The 20,664-nt window shown below is 43.5% G+C and overlaps 1 protein-coding gene and 1 pseudogene across 1 annotated transcript in view; one reads left to right on the forward strand and one right to left on the reverse strand.

The window, feature by feature from the left end:
* VWA3B (von Willebrand factor A domain containing 3B) overlaps positions 1-20,664 on the forward strand; it is a 206,246-nt gene that overhangs the window by 12,822 nt on the left and 172,760 nt on the right. The window contains exons 3-5 of the mRNA XM_024743834.1: positions 4,245-4,339; positions 12,698-12,948; positions 14,278-14,437. Of these exons, the coding sequence (XP_024599602.1) occupies positions 4,245-4,339; positions 12,698-12,948; positions 14,278-14,437 (506 nt within the window). The remainder of the gene's footprint in view (positions 1-4,244; positions 4,340-12,697; positions 12,949-14,277; positions 14,438-20,664) is intronic.
* Positions 7,182-9,242, reverse strand: LOC112398952 (polyadenylate-binding protein 4-like; annotated as a pseudogene).

Genomic DNA, 20,664 nt, shown 5'->3' on the forward strand with positions numbered 1-20,664 from the left:
CGAGGGCTGACTTTCAATAGATCGCAGCAAGGGAGCTGCTCTGCTATATACGAAACCCCGACCCAGAATCTCTTATCTTTTTGTTATTGATTTCTAGTTTGTTTCCACTGTGGACAGAGAACATATTCAGTTTCGATTCTTTTAAATTTTTCGAGGTTTGTTTTCTAGCCCTGGATATGGTTTACCTTGGTATATATTCTGTGGTACTTGAATGTGTATTCTTCTGTTGTTGTATGGAGTATTTTTAAAAATAAATGCCAATTAGATCCTGTTTATTCTTGCTGATTTTCTGTTTAGTTATTCTATCAATTGTTGACAGGAGTGATATTGAAATCTCCAACTATAATTGTGGATTTGTCTGTTTCTCCTTTCAGTTCTATCAGTTTTTACTTTACATATTTGCTGCTCTGTTGTTTGGTGCATGTACATTTAGAATTGCAAAGTCTTCCTGGTGGATTGACACTTTTATAATTATATAATGTTCTCCTCTATCCTTAGTAATATTCTTTCCTCTGTAGTTTACTTTTTTTACATTATATGGCCAATCCCGCTTTCTTTTTTTAAAATATTTACATGACTTATCTTTTTTGTCCTTTTACTTTTAACTTACACATCATTATATTTGAAGCAGGTTTTTATAGACACCTTATTATTGGGTCAGTTTTTAAATCCTCTTTACCAATCTCTTTTAATTGTTGTATCTAGACCAATTATATTAAATGTAATTATTTATATGTTAGAGTTTGTTTGACATTTTATTTTTTGTTTTCTGTTGTTTTCCTCTGTTTTCCATTTATTTCTTTTTCTTGCCTATCTTTGGGTTACTTAAACATTTTTCAGAATTAAAAAAAATTTATCTATAGTATTTTTTGAGTATCTCTTCACACAGCTCTTTTAGTGGTTGTGCTAGGTATTACATTATAAATATGTAACTTATCAAAGTCTACTGGTGTCAGCATTTTATCAGTTTGAATGAAGAATGGTAACTATTTCCCTTTATGTCCCTTTAATCTCATTTATAATATGCTTTATTGTTTTTCTTCATACATTGAGAATCACATTAGGCCATACTATACTTTTTAATTCAACCATCAAGCAATTTAGAAAATTCAAGAAGAGAAATCTGTTTTATTTACACATATTTATGCTTACTGTGTTCTTCCTTCCTGATGTTTCAAGGTTCTTTCTTTTATCATCTCCTTCCTGTTTATAGAACTTCCTTTATTTATTCTGTAAGAATAGCTCTGCTGGCAACATTATTTTTTCTTTGTCTGACAATATCTTTATTTCTCCTTCATTCCTGAAGAATAATTTCACCAGATATAAGATTTGGGGTTGACAGTTCTTTTCTTTCAGCACTTAAAAGACATTGTGCCACTTCCTCTGGCCTCTGTGATTTCTGATGAGAAATCCACTGTCATTAGAATTGATTACCTATATTAGTATGTAAATGTTTTTACCCTAATGTTTCTTTATTCAGTTCATTACATCTCCTTTATACACTTTCATATCATGTCCTCATTTTTAATCTCTTACAAGAATTTATGCATTTTACATCTGTTGATATTTATCATATTGGAAGTTAAAACTAAAACCCTTAAAAATATTTATTAATTCATTTAAAAGTAACAAACCCATTATATGTTAACGTAACATTTTTAAGAAAAAAATGTTTTTTAAAATAAAAATGGTAGTGAGAAGAGTAGCACTGTTTTACGTTTTTGCAAATCCCTTTAATATTTGTCCCAATAGAAAACAGCTAGATTCTCATATCTGCTTTTTAAAAAATAACAGCTTTATTGAGATGTAATTCACATACTATACGATTCACCCATTTAAAGTGTGCAATTCAATGTTTACAGATATGTGCAACCATCATCACAGTCAACTTTAGAACATTTTCATCACTGCAGAAAGAAACCGTGTACTTCTTAGCTATGCACCCTGCCCATCAGGCCCCAGCCCAAAGCAGTCTACTTTCTGTCTCTATAGATTTTCTTGTTCTGGACATTTTATATAAATGGAGTCATATAATATGTGGTGTTTTGTGACTGACATCTTTTACTTTAAAAAAAAAATTAATTAATTAATTTTTGGCTGAGTTGGGTCTTCGTTGCTGCACGTGGGCTTTCTCTAGTTATGGCGAGTGGGGGCTACTCTTCGTTGCGGTGCGCGGTCTTATTACGGTGGCTTCTCTTGTTGTGGAGCGTTGGCTCTAGGCATGCAGGCTTCAGTAGTTGTGGCACACGGGCTCAGTAATTGTGGCTTGCAGGTTCTAGAGCGCAGGCTCAGTCGTTGTGGTGCACGGGCTTAGTTGCTCCACGGCATGGGGGATCTTCCCGGACCAGGGCTCGAACCCGTGTCCCCTGCATTGGCAGGCGGATTCTTAACCTCTGCACCACCAGGGAAGTCCCTGACATCTTTCACTTAATGTGATGTTTTTAAGATTCATCCATGTTGTAGCATGTACCAGAACTTTATTCATTTTATGGCCAAATAAAATCAGGAGATGAATTGTATGGATATTCCACAGTTTGTTTATCCACTTACCAGTTGATGGGTGGAGAGCTGATTCTTATTCTAGCAAGCAGTTAACTTGGTTGGACTCAAACTCCAAACTCTGCCTCCCTTATTAAATGAATGCAAATCTCACCAATTTCCTTTTTTCAGGGATTAATGCTACTCCAGTTTCTGCCTGTTCTTGATTGCTCTCTACTGCCTTCAAGTAGCTATTTTAATATTTTGTCCAGGGCTTATAATTTTTTTCTGTGTGAGAGTTAGCCAGTAAAATCTACTTCACCATTATTGGATGGGGAATTCATAATGCCTTAATTTTAATTGGCTTTTAGTTTAATTTTAATACAGCTATGGAGCCTTATATAGATTCATCTTCTTCAATTCTCAGAAAATAGCCCTCCCTCCTGACTCCAGATAAATGTCTTAGGTAAAGAGAGAATGCTGCTGGTGATTTGACGCTGCTCTGTAGATGTCAGTCAAGATGTTGAAATCAGGGGCTTCCCTGGTGGCGCAGTGGTTGAGAGTCCACCTGCCGATGCAGGGGACACGGGTTCGTGCCCCGGTCCGGGAAGATCCCACATGCCGCGGAGCGGCTAGGCCCGTGAGCCATGGCCGCTGAGCCTGTGCGTCCGGAGCCTGTGCTCTGCAACAAGAGAGGCCACAATGGTGAGAGGCCCGCATACTGCAAAGAAAAAAAAAAAAAAAAAGATGTTGAAATCTTAGAAATGAAGATTTTAAAGATTGAGAGATTTATTGAGTGAGGTTATTGCTGATGGGATTCAAGTATCCATTCTTTGCTCTTTACTATTATGGACATTGAACTTCAGGACTTGTGAATTTTATCATTCCTGGTGATTTGGGACCAAACCTGGTCTCTAAAATTCAGCCTTGCCCCCTCTGCCTTTCCCAAGTAGGCCGTGATCCTGCCTCCCTAGAAAGGCAAAGGAAAGGAAGTGTTGGATCGAAGAGTACCACCACTCTCTCTACCACCTTTGAGACTTAATAATACTAACAATAACAGCAACAATAAAATAATTACCACAATAAAACAGCTCCATGAAGCCTTACCTCATCTCTGTCCTGCCAAGTCATAATTAGTCCTTGAAAGCTTCTGTTAGTTCTGCGAAGGAGTAAACGTATGTTTCAGGAAGCACCGTACCCCCATTCTGTAAGCACTGTGTCTAGCGCATAGCGGTGCTCCATGGGTGTTTACGGGGTGGATGTTGAACAGCCGAGCATATGCTCTGAGAAGAAAGTGGTCTTGACATCCTGTATGAGTGTTCTGACTCTATTCCCTACTTGCTTCATCTCACTCATTTATTCATGAATCCCCACTTGAGGGAACAGTAGATAATATCTAAGTTTAATTTTTAAAATTCTGAAAACTAAGCCCAAGTCCTGAATAAAAGATCTCCGGAATTAAACACTGTTTCTATGTCATCTTTCTGACCCCTGCCTTAATCATTCTGGACAAAAGAACCAGGAGACCAAGAAACAAACCCTGTTCTTCCTCCCCATTCATTCATGCATCACAGGATGTCACATGTTGTAAACAGTCACATTTATCATAGCACCTAGAAATACTTCATTATCTAGAACAGAATACTAAGCATCACGGATTATTGGTGTCCCTGGGGATATAATCTGATGTCAGAGAATAGCATTTTGAAATAAAAATGAGTGTTGATAATGTACCATTTTGACTGCTTTTCTTCATAAACATGCAGATTATGTGACGTCTCTGGGGAGACTTGTGGCTTCCCGGTATGCAGACGGCCTGTTTCCACGGATCTACACAACGGAAGATGGCAGAGCGTACAATGTAAGTCGGAGTTCCCTCGATGGCCAGGTCCTGGGACACGCTACTGAGGTCTACATGGAGAGGCAGGCAGGCTTATCAGGGCTGGAGGATTTCTTCTGTGTGTAGACAGTGGTGAATGTCATGGCCCAGGAACTGGGGAGAGAAGCACTTGACCCATTAGAGATGAGAGCAGAAAGGTCTTGACCGGAGGTGAAAACCTTTGCATATCAACACTTTGTTTTGCCTGGAAAATAAAGAAACAAAGCAGTATGACAGAAGTTAGCTGAAAGGCCAGCACAAAATGCTGTTATCTGGTAGATGCTCTAGGAATAGAGGACCCCTGATGCAGGTAGTAGTGGACAGAGATTGAGTGGCACCTGTTACTGGAGTCCTTCATTCCCAGCAATTCAACACGTGATTCCTGCGCACCCTTAACACGTCAGGTGCTATGCACACCCCGGCCACCACAGGGAGCTCCAGAGACACACGTCCCATCATGTTGCTTCATGGATACTTTTTCATGTCACTGTACATTCATGTACCACCTGGATGGTTATTTCTTAACATTTAAAAAATGTACATTACTTTTATTTTCATTTTATTTTATTTTGGTGGCGCTGTGCAGCTTTTTTTATCTGAACCACCTTAAAATCAATGTGGCAGTATTGAAAACATCTGTCTTTGCCATCTAATTCCACCCACATGGCCCCTATGACATGGTCCCACCCTGGTTTCTGTGTTATGGTGGAGGTTTGTAGTAAGTGCCGTGAACTCTGGCGAGGGAGTTAGGAATTCTGCCGACATGGGGGCATGGGGAGGGGGCTGGGATGAGAACAAAAGGAGTTGAAGGCAGAGGGGCCAGCGTGAAAACATAGAATTACATGGTGTATTCCGAAGACACATTTTCCTTAACCATTTAGGTGTTTGGGGGTGTTGTGAAGATTGTTAAAGTTGTTTTTTTTTTAAAGTACCAGATCTTTTAATGTCTGATTCTTCACAGCACAGGGTACACTTTTTTCTTATTCCTTTTGTCTGTCTCCTGCCTCCCTACACCCTGAAAGGCCTTGCACGATTTTGCCTGACCTGTGTGAACGATGCTTTATTTGTAAGTCACCTTCAGGGGCAGCCCCTAGAGTGTTGGTGGCAGCCCTGGGTGATCAAGTGATCCAGGTACAGGGGAGCTTGGCCTGAGAGACAAGAGGACATAGGACAAAGGCTGTGAGCGGGAGGATGGGTAGTGGGGTGGCATCCCTTAGAGGAAGCCAGGCAGATGTGCTGGCATGTTTAGAAGCATTTCCAGAAATATTTTTGGCATATTATGCTTAGGCAGATGTTTCAGTGAGACTTTTTTTTCATCTGCCTTTGCTGATCTCTTTTCTTCTACCTAATTTCTCCCCCAGCCCAACTCAGTTTTCTCTGGAGTGTCCGAATTTTATCTAGATTTGTTGAATACAAATTTTTTTAATTTAATTTTTTTTATTAGAGTACATTGTTTATTGACATTGTTGTGTTAGTTTCAGGTGTACAAAGTAATTTAGTTATACATATCCATTCTTTTCCAGATTCTTTTCCCATATGTTATTACAGATGATTGAGTAGAGTTCCCTGTGCTATACAGTAGGTCCTTGTTGATTTTATATATAGTAGTGTGTATATGTTAATCCCAAACTCCTGATTTATCCTCCCCCCGCCACCTTTCCCCTTTGGTAACCATAAGTTTTTTTCTCAAAGTCTGTTGAGTCTGTTTCCGTTCTGTAAATAAGTCCATTTGTGTCATTTTTTAAAATTCCACATATAAGTGATATCATATGATATTTGTCTTTCTTGTCTGACTTCACTTAGTATGATAATCTCTAGGTTGAATACAAATTTGATGTCATTTATGAAACGATACAATTCAATGCCAGATGCAAATATGATACAGATGCATTTTTTGTTATATTCATTCGTTTTATTTTTCAGATTCCACATGTGATTACACAATATTTGTCTTTCTCTGTCTGACTTATTTCACTGAGCATAATATCCTCCAGATCCATCCATGTTGTTGCAAATGGCAAGCTTTCATTATTTTTTATGGCTGAGTAATATTCTATTTATGGCTGAGTAAAATTCTGAGTAATATTCTATTCTATCGTGTGATATATGTATATATATATATCACATCTCCTTTATCCATTCATATGTTGATGGATACTTACGTTGCTTCCATGGCTTCCATTATCTGGCTACTGTAAATAATGCTGCTGTGAACATTGGGCTGCATGTATACCTACGAATTAGTATTTTCATTTTCTTTGGATATATACCCAGGAGAATTGCTGGATTATATGCCAGTTGTATTTTTAGTTTTTTGAAGAACTTCCATACTGTTTTTCATAGGGGCTGCACCAATCACATTCCCACCAACAGTGTAGGAGGGTTCCGTTTTCTCCATTTCCTGAGCATTTGTTATTTGTGGTCTTTTTGATGATAGCCGTTCTGACAGGTGTGAGCTGATATCTCATTGTGGTTTTGATTTGCATTTCTCTGATGATTAGTGACGTTGAGCATCTTTTCATGTGCCTGTTGACCATCTGTATGTCTTCTTTGGGAAAATGTCTATTTAGATCTTCTGCCCATTTTCTCAATTTTTTTTTTATGGAGATTTTTTCTTTATTGAGAAACTTGGGTAAGACTTGGGTACATCAAATAAAATCAATTTCTGGGGGGGGAAATCAAAACTCACAATAGAAAAAAAAAGTTAACACTGTCTGTGCCATATCAGAACCCAAAGAATATAATCTTTCAATTGAAAAATTCTAGGCGCTTCAGAATTGACCTTTTGATACAAAATGACCTATTAAATTTGCAATTTGTGGGTCTTGGTGTTGAGGTCCATAGGACAAGCTAGGGCATCTTCAAACTTTGAGCTGAATTCCATGAGGGGTTATTTGGCTTTTGAATCGGTTTGTCCTTGTCTAAGAGGTAGCAGCAGCAACAGCGCCCACCTTCTGGGCACCTTCTTTCTTGGCATGATGAGCCTGTAGGACCGCCACAGCTTCATCCACCTTGGAGCGGAGAGACTCAGGGACTCCAGCATGTGCAGCAACTCCGAGCTGTCAATCTCCAGCAGCATCCCCGTAATCCTCCCGGCCAGGTTTGAGTGCATCATCTGGATGAGCAGGAACAAACGTTCACCCAGCATCTGCTTCTGTTCCTGCGGGGGGTGCTGCGGCCAGCATGGAGGCGGTTAGCGGCTCCTGCCCCTGCACATGGACCACAGGCTGGGGTGCCTGCAGGGGCTGGATGGCTGGGTGAGGGCTGCGGACACTGGAGGCGTATTTGTAAGGTGCAACAGCCCGAGCAGCAGCGGCAGCAACAGCAGCACGCTAGGTTCTGCCCAGCTGCGGAAACACCTCCAGACTGGCAGCTGTCAGTCAGCCCTTGCTGGCGGCACCAGCCCCACCAAAGTCAATAGCCAAGCGGTCTGGGCACTCAGACCCGACTCTGAGCGGTAGTAGGGAGGCTGCAAGAGGCTGGAGCATTACCAGCTGGAGCCAGATGGCGAAAAGCTGGACGACGCCCAGACTGGCGTATAGCACTTGGCATTCCTTGGAAGCCTTGAGATCTCCCACCTTGCTGCCAGCGTGGATTAGGCCTCATCTGTGCTAACTGGTTAGGTAATACGGAGGTCTTCCCTGAGCCTGTGGCACTGCTGGCACAAAGTAGCCCCCAGCTGCAGGCTGGAACTGATTTCAGATGGCATTGGCAGGGAGCGCTCTTATCCCAACCACCCAATGCATATACTGGTAGGTCAGGTGAGCCTTTCTCTCTTCCTTTCTCTGGGCCAGGGCGACATACAGTGGCTTGGAGCCCATGATGCGTCCGTTCATCTCTGTGACTGCTTTGGTTGCCTCTTCAGGGGATGAGAAGCAGACAAAGCCAAACTCTTTGCTTCTCCCATCCTCCAGCATTACCTTAGCACTGGTGATTGATCCCAAAGGAGAAAACTCTTTCCTTAACTTCTCATCATCAATGGTCTCATCCAAGTTCTTAATGTAGAGATTCACCCTCTGATAGTGACTAATTCTCTCCTGTTTCAGCTGTTCAAATTTTCGCTTTAACTCGGCCTGCCGTTCCACTTTCTTCTGTGCACGGCCGACGAAAATGACTTTCCCACTGATTTCTTTTCCATTCATCTCTTCCACGGCCTTATTGGAATCCTCGTGCTTTTCGTAACTCACAAAGCCAAAGCCTTTGGATTTCCCACTGGGATCTCTCGTCACCTTGACACTTACCAAACTGGCTGAATAGCTCTTTCAGACTCTCATCATCCACCTCTTCCCCAGAGTTTTTGATATAAACATTGGTGAATTCCTTGGCTTTGGCTCCAAGCTCAGCTTCTCGCTCTTTTCGAGACTTGAACCTGCCCACAAACACTTTGTGGTCATCGAGGAGCATGCAGTTCATCTTCTCGATGGGCTTGTCGGCAGCTTCCTGGGTCTCGAAGTGGACAAAGACGTAACCCTTAAGAGCCGTTCTCATCACACACCACCTTGCAGGACAGACTGTTTCCAAAAGCAGAAAAAGTATCATAAAGTGCCTTGTTATCTATAGATTTGTCCAGGTTCTTGATGAAGACATTTCCCACGCCAGATTTTCTCAAAGAGGGATCCCTCTGAGACCACATGTTACGGATTGGTTTTCTCTTAATCACATCAAAGTTCATGGTATCCAAAGCCCGCCGAGCGTCAGCCGGCTGCCGGAAGTTGACGTTCGCATAACCCAGGGAGCGGCGGGTGATCGTATCGCGGCAGGCCCAGATGGACAGCACAGGCCCCGCAGGACTGAACTTTTCGTTCAGCACGGCCTTGGTGACGTCTGAGTGCAGGATGCCCACGTACAGGGAGGTCATGGGATAGCTGCTGGCTGCAGCGTTCATCTCCCCACCACCCTGAGCCCCGCCAGGAGGACTTCTTAGAGGGACCACACAGGACAAAGGGGGTTTCCGCTCGGAGCTGTGGCCCGTGCCGCGGCTCACAGGTGGCAGTGAAGCTCAGAGAAGGTGGAGTGGGCTCCGCGGGCCGGAGAGGAGTCTGGGGGCGGCTCGGAGGAGACTGCCGAACGGCAGACAAAAGGCTTTCAAAAACAATATTGCCCACCCTGGGAGTTTGCAATTTTCAGCTGTCCCTGTCTGGAAGCTCCCAATTTCAAAAAATGAAAAAAATTAAAACGGGGACTGTCCTCCAAATTACAAAACTTCTTCCAGAGGCAACCGCGTGGTGCCCACGGCGGCCTCCGGAACGTGCGTTTCTCTATAAATATAGGCCTCGGGTTCCCGGCGGTTTAAGATTACGGCAGCCCGGGAAAACGAGAAACCAAATATTTGTCGGTGCCGACTCTGCAAGCCCCCGGGCTGCCCGAGCGCGCAGGCGCCACCCACGCCGGGCAGGCTAAGGGCAGAGACGGGCCTCTCACTGTTGTGGCCTCTCCCGTTGTGGAGCACAGGCTCCGGACGCGCAGGCTCAGCGGCCATGGCTCACGGGCCCAGCCGCTCCGCGGCATGTGGGATCTTCCCGGACCGAGGCACGAACCCGTGTCCCCTCCATCGGCAGGAGGACTCTCAACCACTGCGCCACCAGGGAAGCTCTCTTTCTTTCTTTTTTAAAAAAGATTTAAAAGCGTTTCCGGATTTTTAAACATCTTTTTCTGTTTTTTTTTTTTCTTCAGGCTGTTAGGCCTGAAAGCGGCGGAGGCTGCGGTGACCCAGGGCGGAGAGTGAGTTGTTTGTTTTTTTGATATTGATTTGTATGACTCTGTATTTTGGATATTAATCCCTTATCAGTCATATCATTTGCAGATATTTTCTCCCGTTCAGAAGGTTATCTTTTCATTTTGCCAGTGGTTTCATATGTTGTGCAAAAGCTTTTCAGTTTAATTAGGTCCCATTTGTTCACTTTTGTTTTTGTTTCCTTTGCCTTAGGAGACAGATTCAAAAAGATATTGCTGTGATTTATGTCAAAGAGTGTTCTGCCTATGTTTTCCCCCAGGAGTTTTATGGTTTCCAGTATTACATTTAGGTCTTTAATTCATTTTGAGGTTATTTTTGTATGTGGTGTGAGAAAATATTCTAATTTTATTATTTTACAAGTAGCTGTCTAGTTTTCCCAGCACCACTTATTGAAGAGAGTGTCTTTTCCCAATTGTATATTCTTGTCTCTTTTGCATAAATTAATTGACCATAAATGCATGGGTTTATTTCTGCGCTGTCTATTCTACGTCATTGATCTATGTGTCTGTTTTTGTGCCAGTAACATACTGTTTTGATTGCTGGCTTCGTAGTATAGTCTGAAGTCAGGGAACATGATACCTCCAGCTCTGTTCTTCTTTCTAAAGATTGCTTTGGCTATTCGCGGTCTTTTGTGTTTACATACAAATTTTAAAATTATTTGTTCTAGTTCTGTGAAAAACGCCATTGGTATTTTGATAAGGCTGGCGTAAATATATAGGTTGCCTTGGGTAGTATGGTCATTTTAACAATATTAATTCTTCCAATCCATGAACACAGTATATCTTTCTATCTGTTTGTGTCATCTTTAATTTCTTTCATTAGTGTCTTAATAGTTTTCTGAGTACAGGTCTTTTACCTCCTTAGATTTACTCCTAGGTATTTTATTCTTTTTGATGTGATAGTAAATGGGATTGTTTTCTTAATTTCTCTTTCTGGTAGTTCATCGTTAGTGTATAGAACTGCAACAAATTTCTGTATACTAATTTTGTATCCTGAATTCATTGATGAACTCTGGTAGTTTTTTGGTGGTGTCTTTAGGATTTTCTATGTATAGTATCATGTCATTTGCAAATAGTGACAGTTTTACTTCTTCCTTTCCAATTTGAATTCCTTTTATTTCCTTTTTTCTGATTGCTCTGGCTAAGACTTACAATACTATGTTGAATTAAAGTGGCAAGAGCAGGCATCCTGGTCTTTTTCCTGATCTTAGAGGAAATGCTTTCAGCTTTTCACCATCAAGTATGCTGTTAGCTATAGGTTTATCATATATGGCCTTTATTTTGTCAAAGTGTGTTCCCTCTATATCCACTTCGTGGAGAGTTTTTTTTTTTTATCATAAATGGATGTTAAGTTTTGTCAAAACCTTTTTCTGCATCCATTGAGATGATCATATGAGTTTTATTCTTCAGTTTGTTAAAGTGGTGTATCGCATTTATTGATTTGCAGGTACTGAACCATCATTGCATCTCTGGAATAAATCCCACTTGATCATGATATATGATCCTTTTAATGTATTTTTGGATTTGGTTTGCTAATGTTTTGTTGAAGATTTTTGCATCTATGTTAATCAGTGGTAAGCCTGTAATTTTCTCTTTTTGTGATAATCTGGTTTTGGTATCAGGGTGATGCTGGCCGAATGAGTTTGGAAGTGTTCTTTCCTTTGCAATTTTTGTGGAATAGTTTGAGAAGGATAGGTCTTAACTCTTCCCTAAATGTTTGGTAGAATTCACCTGTGACGCCATCTGGTTCTACATTTTTGTTTTGGAGGAGTTGTAGGGTTTTTTCTTATTACTGATTAAATTTCATTACTGATAATTGGCCTGTTCATATTTTCTGTTTCTTCCTGGTTCCTTCTGGGAGATTTGTGCATTTCTTCTAGGTTGTTCATTTTATTGGTGTATAGTTGTTCATAGCAATCTCTTATGATCCTTTGTATTTCTGTAATGTAGGTTGTAAGTTTTTCTTTTTCATTACTGGTTTTATTGATTTGGGCACTCTCTCTTTTTTTCTCTATGAGTCTGGTTAAAGGTTTATCAGTTTTGTTTATCTTTCAAAGAACCAACGCTTAGTTTCGTTGTTATTTTCTATTGCTTCTTTAGTCTCTATTTCATTTATTTCTGCTCTGATCTTTATGATTTCCTTCTTTCTACTAACCCCGTGTTTTGTTTGTTCATCTTTTTCTAGTTCCTTTAGGAACTTTTTTCCCCTCTGCCTTTGCTAATCTCTCTTTTCTTCTACCTAATTTCTTAAAGTACCCCTGAGCATTTTCAGATAAAAGTAATTCTGTAACTAGAAAGGTTAAACACAATCTGGAAACACATTTTGTTAAAAAAAAAGTGCTATATTTTTGAATAGATTTCATCACCATGTTTCCTTCTATGGGGAATTATCCAAGGGTTTTTCAGTTGAAAGATTGGAAGACTTCCTCCTGGATTATGTGGAGTTTGAAGGATCATCTATGCAACTGTTATTGATGTACAGTTCTTGATGGCATAGCCCATGACTCAGTGGGCCCTATTGTTCCTGGCTGCAGTGTGGTTCAAATGACTTGATTTGGTGTGCTTTTATTAATTTTATTTTATTTTGTTACTTTTATTTTCATTAAGTTGACAGCCAAATCAGAACTGATCTATCAGTATGTGGAGCACTTAACACAAGCTGTGGAGAGCTACAGGCAGCGGATGGACTGGCTCACCAGCAACAGCCGGCAGATATTTGGTGTCATCTTGGAACAGTGCATCACCATAGTGCTGGATTGTGGCGGCATGCTGGAGGAGGAGCTTAATCTGTGCCAAGATGCTCTAATCATGGTCCTCCAGGAGCAGGTGGCTCACATAGCCAAGTTCAATATCATATGGTGAGTTCCCATAGGAAAGGAGTATTTCCCTGAAACTTCATGAGGAATTTTCCTGTATTTGGAGTTAAGGAGCATACCTAACACAGTTAGATCTATGGGGAGGGAGGAGCTATAATCTTGTAATTTCCTAGAATATATCGTTCCAGCAGAAAACCCACAATGAGTAAATCTTAAAAACTTTTATCTGCTTTGTATATGGCATCTTAGTTTTCAAATTGGAAGGTACTTTAAAACATTGTTTTCTTCAGTGTATGGTATGGCAAGGTCAAAATATAAGACTATAAATTCTTAAAATTAAAATTCCTTCACACGTTTTAGACTTTAGGTTCAATAATGAATTCCAGTGTCACAAATTTCACTGCTTTTCAGATTGAGTTTGCAGCTCAAATTGATTTCCCCTGTAAGTGGACCCCCTTTAATCAGAACAACAGGTGGCTGGCTTTATAGACTTTCCCATATTTCAGATTTTTCACAATCAATTTTTTTACAGATTCTTGTATTCAAGAGAATTTGGACTTCAGCACTGACTTCTCATGTGGAACAGTGGCTGTACTTCCCTGACAGAAAACATCTGGATGAGAGGGACATCTATCTAATTGAGTTTTTTTTTTTTAAATCTTTTTTTTTTTTTTTTTGGTGGTACGCGGGCCTCTCACTGTTGTGGCCTCTCCCGTTGTGGAGCCACAGGCTCCGGATGCGCAGGCTCAGTGGCCATGGCTCACGGGCCCAGCCGCTTTGCTGCATGTGGGATCTTCCCGGACCGGGGCACGAACCCGTGTCCCCTGCATTGGCAGGCGGACTCTCAACCACTGCACCACCAGGGAAGCCGTAAACGTTCCTGTTTATGAAAATAACTGTCCTCAATAATTTTTTTGACATTAAAATTTTTTATTGAAATATAGTGGATTTACAATGTGGTGTTAGCTTCAGGTATGCAGCAAAGTGATTCAGTTTTATATATGTGTATACATATATTCCTTTTCAGATTCTTTTCCATTGTAGGTTATTACAAGATATAGAGTGTAGTGCCCTGTACACGTTCCTCAGTAATTTTAATGCAATTGTTGATGTTCGAAGTTTTGAGATTTTTAAATTCTCCTGTAAGCATTGTTTTTCCCAGTCAGTACAGCTTATGGAAGGTCATAGTGCTTTGGAAACCTGCCTTAAACAGCTCACCTGTTTTCTCGGTAACTTTGAGAGGGCTGGGAGCTGTGTTTTCTTTCTCTCAGCTCTGGTGACATTGGGTGTCTTGCTGCTCGTAGCTGTGAGACTGAGGGCTGACAGCTACATCGACCACTGCCAGTGACAGCCCCACGCGGTCCCTTTCAGGGTTTCTCAAGAGCCTGTGAAATGGCAGGAAGGTGCTGTTCCTGTGACTGCACGATCCATAGCCGCTGCCATCAGCTGGGTTGAGAAATCGCCTTTTGAGCTGGCTCGGAGCCAGGCTAGCCGCTTAGACGCTCTGCTGGAGGCGGGGAAAGACGAATCGGTAAGTGTGTGTCTGTGTCTGCTCCCACGTCACGAAGGTGGCTTTGCGCTTATTTCTTCCCACTCAGTATCCGCATGCTGCCTTCCAGCCGAGCTTGGGCCCTTCCAATTGCATCCCACAGAGACTGCATCCTTGGCATTCAAGAGCCCCAGCAGTCTTAATCCTGTTCACCTCTGAATTTGGAACCAATTGATAAATAGGTGACAGGCCCCAGATGGGGATCAAAAGAGCATCTCTGGTGATGGCAGGGCTGGACCAACCAAAATGAGACTCTAACACCTGAGCCTGGCTGGGCTTCCCCTAGGGGGCGTCATTGGGGCCGCAGGGCAGGCCCTCGTTTAGCCGCTGCCAGGAGAGTCCCGTGCTGCTCACAGCCCCCGAGCATCGAGAAAGGAAGGGAGTGAAGCCGGGAGTGTGCATCTCTAATGCTTCAATTCCACTCGTGCTCTCCTGACAATTAGATAAACCCATCTCTTATGGGAGGAGAGGTTGGAAGACTCGTCACTGAACCTTGAGGATGAGGAAATAGGGTTTCCCAGCATCCATGCTCCGGATCTTTCCCAGTTCCTCTTCTTCACAGATGGGTCCATCATGTGCTTTCCAAGGTGAAGTGTATCCCAGTCAGTGTGTCATCCGTTCTTGAACGCTGATGCATTCACATAAGCTTTTTGATAGGGACCTTTCGGATATAAAGCTTTACCTGGAAGAAGTGATTCACTGGTGGTGTTTTTTATCTCTTTTAGCCACAAGAGTGTGTGTTTTTGTGAGCAGCTCTAATGGTGGGACTGTTAAGGGTAGTGACGGGCTAGAGAGGAAGTACTCTGGGCACGTGAGGTCCTTAGGCCAGCCTTACTCCCCAGGTAGGGATAGGTCTGCTTTCTTTTGGGATACAGATGCTTAACTAATCCTTACTTATTGATTAATATTAATTAATACTTAATTGCTTCTTCCACTCTGGAATCCGGGGGATTCTGCAGGTTTCAAACTTTACTCTGCTGCATTAAGAAGTCCTTTCTTGGGCAAGGTGGCCATGTGCTGGCACCTTCAAAGGAGAGCTCCCAGTGGTCACCAGACTGTGTTTATTGATACTGAAGGTGATGGTTTGAAATTGGAAACATACTGTTTATCCTCAAACCCAGAGGAACAAATGTTTCCCATTAAAGAAGAATGAAATGCAAGCAACTTTGTTCTTTGGCCTTTTAAATTTGTTTTAACATCTGTAAAAATTCAAATGTCTGGACACCTTAATAAGCATTCAAGAAATGGAATATTTCACAGGCTCTTGGACGTGTGTGTGTGTGTGTGTGTGTGTGTGCGTGCACGTGTGCGCACGTACATGGGTGCTCTCCTTCTTTGTCTGTTTACCTGGCTCCCCGGTCATAGGTGGCTCTGGCAACCCGACCTGACTGCAAGATTTCCTGGTGACCTTGACTTTCTGTTTTACTTCCCTCTGGTTTGTATGTCTCCTTTCTCTGGGGGGTTTTTCCCTAGCCCAGGGAATGTGTAACAATTTAGTGAGTTCCAGGGAAGTTCTGTAGAAGAGGAATAACCAAGAAAGAAGCTTTCAGGCACTGGTCATCAAATGTCACGTGAAAACTCTTGAGAAGAGACGACGGGGTATGAAAGATGCTAAACATATTCAGACCATGGTATTCTCCACCCAGAGCTTATATCTGGCTGTGGTCCTGAGGAAGAGTTTAGTAAATGCAACTGCCTCACATATAAAAATGCCATGCTCTGTGTCTTATGAGGAGTAAAGAAAAGCATGCATGGGGACTTCCCTGGCAGTCCAGTGATTAAGACTCCGCGCTTCCACTGCAGGGGGCATGGGTCTGATCCCTCGTTGGGGAACTAAGATCCTGCATATCTTGCGGAGCAGCCAAAAGCAACCCCAGAAAAGCATGCATGTGTTAGGGGTGGGGAGAGAAACGGTTCCCATAAAGACCCGCTGCTCTGCCCTGAGTCCCTCACGTCCACCCCAGTGAGTTTCCAGTTGGTCCATGTGGCTGCAGTTTGCTATGAACAGAAAGGATTTAAGGCTTAAGAAGTGTCTTGAACAGTAAATCTAAAACCCCAGCCTTTTCCTGCTCACGATAACCTGCTTTGAGTTTTCATCTCCCTACGTGAGTGGATCCTGAGAGGAAGCAAGACAGTGGGTATTGTCTTGTGTTCAAAGATTAACAGGGAAGTGGGGTTTTGTACCCGTTCCACGTGAAGAGGGAGGGCTGACTGATGGGCTTGGTTACGATGGAGGAGGATGCCCAGAGCCCACTGGCCTCCAGGACTGGTCTTTGTAACCATGGGTGGGCCGGGAAGGTTTACCAGAGACAGATGACAGAGCGTGAGCCTTCGGGTCCAGGAAGAGCCCGGGCAGAGTGTGGGGTCTGTTTAAATCGTGTATCTCACAGTGGCACACGAAGAGCACTATTGATGGATGAATTACTGGTGTACCCTGTAATAAAGAACCTGGTGCATGGGAAGGGCAGCCCTTGGAGTATTGAGGAGATGTTTAGAGGGGCTGGTGTTGCCTTCAGAGCCCAGGCATGTGTCTGGCAGAGGGTTTCTACTCTGCAGCGTCCTCTGGTCTCTGGATGCGTCTTTTGGAAGTTGGTAGCTTCCCTGGCCTTTTTGAGGAGGGGTGCTGTGTCGGGGACCCTGGATGGCCGGCTGACCCAGGACGAGAAGGGTCCTTAGGAAAGAGATGGCTGTTTATCCAAAGCCCCAATTCCCAGCTACCTAAGGGAGGGACCTGCCTTCTGCTTTCAAAGGCGCCTGTGTTTCTCTTTGTGTTCACTCATCCTCTCTTCCATCTACCCGATAGGCACAAATTTGTTTACTTGTTTTTTAAAAAGTCATATTCACTGAGAGACTAAGTGGGTGAATTAGAGGCAGACCCACATGATTCCATAAGGAACCTTCACCACTGAACAGTGAGCAGAAGGCCTGGCCACATCAGTCATGACCCTGGCATTTCATTTTCTTCCTTGCTGCGGCTCAGACAGGCATCACATCTTTTCTTTTTTGCCTTAGCATTGCCTAGCAATGGCAGTGCCTAGCATGGGCTCGATAAATGTTTGTTGAACAGTGAAGGAATAGAAAGGAAATAATGTCAATATTTTTGAGATTGGGGGTTAGATGTGGATCCAAGAGATTCCCGTCCCCAAGCTATGGTACGGATTTGAGTTTTTTTGAATTGAAGGGAGGTGGTCTGCATGGGACCAGGTGGGTGAATTTGCTGAGCCTTGTATGCCTGTGATGGGGATGGTGGGTTGGAATAGGGATCCTGAAGCCCGGGAGGCCGGAACGTTGGTGGTGGTCAACGGTGTTAGGAGGAATCTGAGAATGGAGCTGGATCAATAGCAAGGGGCAGTCACCACCTTGGGTGCGGGGCGGGGGGCGGTCGGTCAGAAAATCCAAATGGGCTGAACCAGGGAGAGCAGGCACAGGGAAGATCTGGAAGTTAGATCCAAGCTCTGGAGTTGGTCAGCACTGGGTCAAAGTTACATGAAGGAGAAGACAATTTGCTGGACCTCTCACTGCTGTTCTGGTTGGCTTTCATTTTTGTTTCCTTGCAAAGTGGGAATTTTTATACCCAGAGGCCTTGGGAGCTTCTGACAGGCTGGAGCAGACGGCAGGCAGAGTGGAAGCAGCTGCTCCCAGTTTGGTTCTTCTTTTCCCCAAAACCCATGGCTGGGAAGATGGCAAGACCTCCTTGGTCAGGTGGATTGCAGGTTACCTTGGGAAGCTGCAGAACATGTGGCCCGATAGAATAAGACATATCAAGTGAAAACATAAAGGCTCCAACCTATTTTACGTAGTATAAAGTGGCAAGAGTTTTTGAGTCATGGTTAAATAGCTGCATGGAACCCAAATATTTTCTATGTCTGATGTTATCAAATTCGGTACAAACCAGCATTTAAGGTGATGCTGGTCAGTGAAGAAGCTGCTCCAGGTCCCCTTGCCCTCAAGGAGCACAGAGGTCCTGGTTAAGGAGTGAGGATTCCCATGAGGGTAATTCCCTTGAGCCAGACAACCTCCTGGACCCAACTTTTGGTCAGTAGTAGTGAGATTGGGGGTAGGAGCCTTGGATGGTGTGGGGACCAAGAAAATGAAAACAGTGCCCACCCCTGACCACCTTCTTGTCACATGATCTTGCCTCTCCAGTTCTGGGACTCACCATCATCTCTCACACGTGAGGATCAGTCTTGCCATGATGAGCTAGCTGACGGAGTGCTGTGGCTGAAAAAAGCAAGGACAGAAGTTCGTGAGGTCAGGCAGGCTGGGTTCACTGGCTGCTCACCCGGGTCAAATAACCTGTCCAGGCCTCAGTTTCTTCATCTGTAAACTGGGCATGATAACAAGAATTCAAATTTATGTTAGCTTATCGTCCCCAATAGCAGACGACCTCAAAGCCATTTCACTTTCAAAGGCATTTTGACAAATTTGGGGGGATAGAAGTAGCTAGCATATTTATCGTCCTCTCTGTTTTTCTAAATGTCATTATGCGAGCAGAAAGGAGAGGCAGAAAGGCAGTGTGCAGATGGCGGTGAGGTAGCTGGTCTCTGGGAAAGCATATCCCTGGAAATCTGGAGCACGGATACCTGAGAGTTGACCGAAAACACAGGCAACTAAGAAGCTGAGTAAGGACCTTAGTGAATAGTGAATAACCCCATAGCCTTAATTAATGAAGGAAAGGAAATCCTGACTCACTGCTGGCTATAGCAATTTCTGGTTTGCTGAAGTCTCGAGGGAAAAAACATCTCTGCGTGAGGATTTCAGGCTCTTGCGTTATTGCCAGAGCAAAGAAGCTGTGTTTACACAGCATGCGGTGGAGACAGAGAGAGTCAGAAGCTGCCGACAGACCAGCCAGAGTTGTTTGTCCTCACTCACTTCCCTGTTGATCTACCAAACCCTAGAATATACTCCCTGGGTCTGTTCCCCTGTCTTGAGCCATGTGTGTTCTTAGACCCTCTGAGAGGGTGAAGCTGTCCTCATGCTAAACTTGGGCACCAACACAGCTGGAAAACTAGTAACTGCAGCTCACTGGAGCCTATTCAAGACGTCTTACAGAAGGTAATGTCTAACACCGGGAAGAGAACAACATAGAATGCATTTTCTGGAAGAACAGTATTAGTTGTATAATTAGGAATCTGGAGAACACTTGCTTCCTCCTGTCAGTGTGTTTTCTGCTTCTCAGGTGACTGACTGGGAGAAATGTACAACCTTCCTCAGTCTTTACCTCCCATGAGGTACTTCTGAAAATCAGGGACTTTGTGATGAAGGGCCTGAGACAGAGAGTCATGGGGGCAGGAAGACTCTTTGTGCCCAGCCTGGGGAGGAATGTTGCTGAAGTAGGCTGGGCTCAGCTCCCACCCCGGCGGTCTCCTAACTCCCAGCCTGGCCCCTCTGCCACCCTCTCCCCACCTGCCTTCTTGGGCACAGCCTGCCCCCTGCTGCCACAGATGGGGTGTCCTAAGCAGCTGGGAGCTGACCCTCAGCCCACCTCTCTCTGGGCCAGGTAGCTTTAAGTCCCAGCTTTGAAGTCGAGGTGAGGTAATTGACTATTTACCGTCAGCTAACTGGGGATGTGTGATTAGAAGCTCATGAATCCTAAAGGGCTGATGACATCTGTTTATCCCTTAAAACACGATACAGGGACTCCCCTGGTGGTCCAGTGGCTAAGACTCCCCTCTCCCAATGCAGGGGCCCACACTTGATCCCTGGTCAGGGAACTAGATCCCACATGCATGCCGCAACTAAGAGTTTGCATGCCACAACTAAGAAAGACCCGGCGCAGCCAAATATATAAATATTAAAAAAAATACACTATATTTGCTGGGGGTTTCTGCCCCAGTTATCTGTGGAGACAATCACTTAGGGCGCTTTTAGGGGCAGGTTTAGATGATATGTGTTTCTGGCTCTACCTGTGGTTTTACTTTTTGTAATTTATATACATACATAAGTGTATGCCATCTTGTTGAAGCTCAGTCATGAAGTCAACTGCATAATCTCCTTTTTCACAAGTGAAGAAACTGAACCTAAACCACTTGCCCGAGGTTACAGGACTCCTCAGTGGCAGGGGAGACCCTTAGAGCAGTGTGGTTAAGGGGGAGGCCCAGTGGATGGCATCGACATCTTTACATTAAGCAGGGCATCGTCTCCTACCTGGGTGAGGTATGCATCTCCCAGGTTCCTGGTTTAAAGCTGGTGTGTGTGTGTGTGTGTGT

The sequence above is a fragment of the Neophocaena asiaeorientalis genome, unplaced genomic scaffold (assembly GCF_003031525.2).
Source record: "Neophocaena asiaeorientalis asiaeorientalis breed wild unplaced genomic scaffold, Neophocaena_asiaeorientalis_V1.1 scaffold114, whole genome shotgun sequence".
In the NCBI taxonomy this organism is placed as follows: Eukaryota; Metazoa; Chordata; class Mammalia; order Artiodactyla; family Phocoenidae; genus Neophocaena; species Neophocaena asiaeorientalis.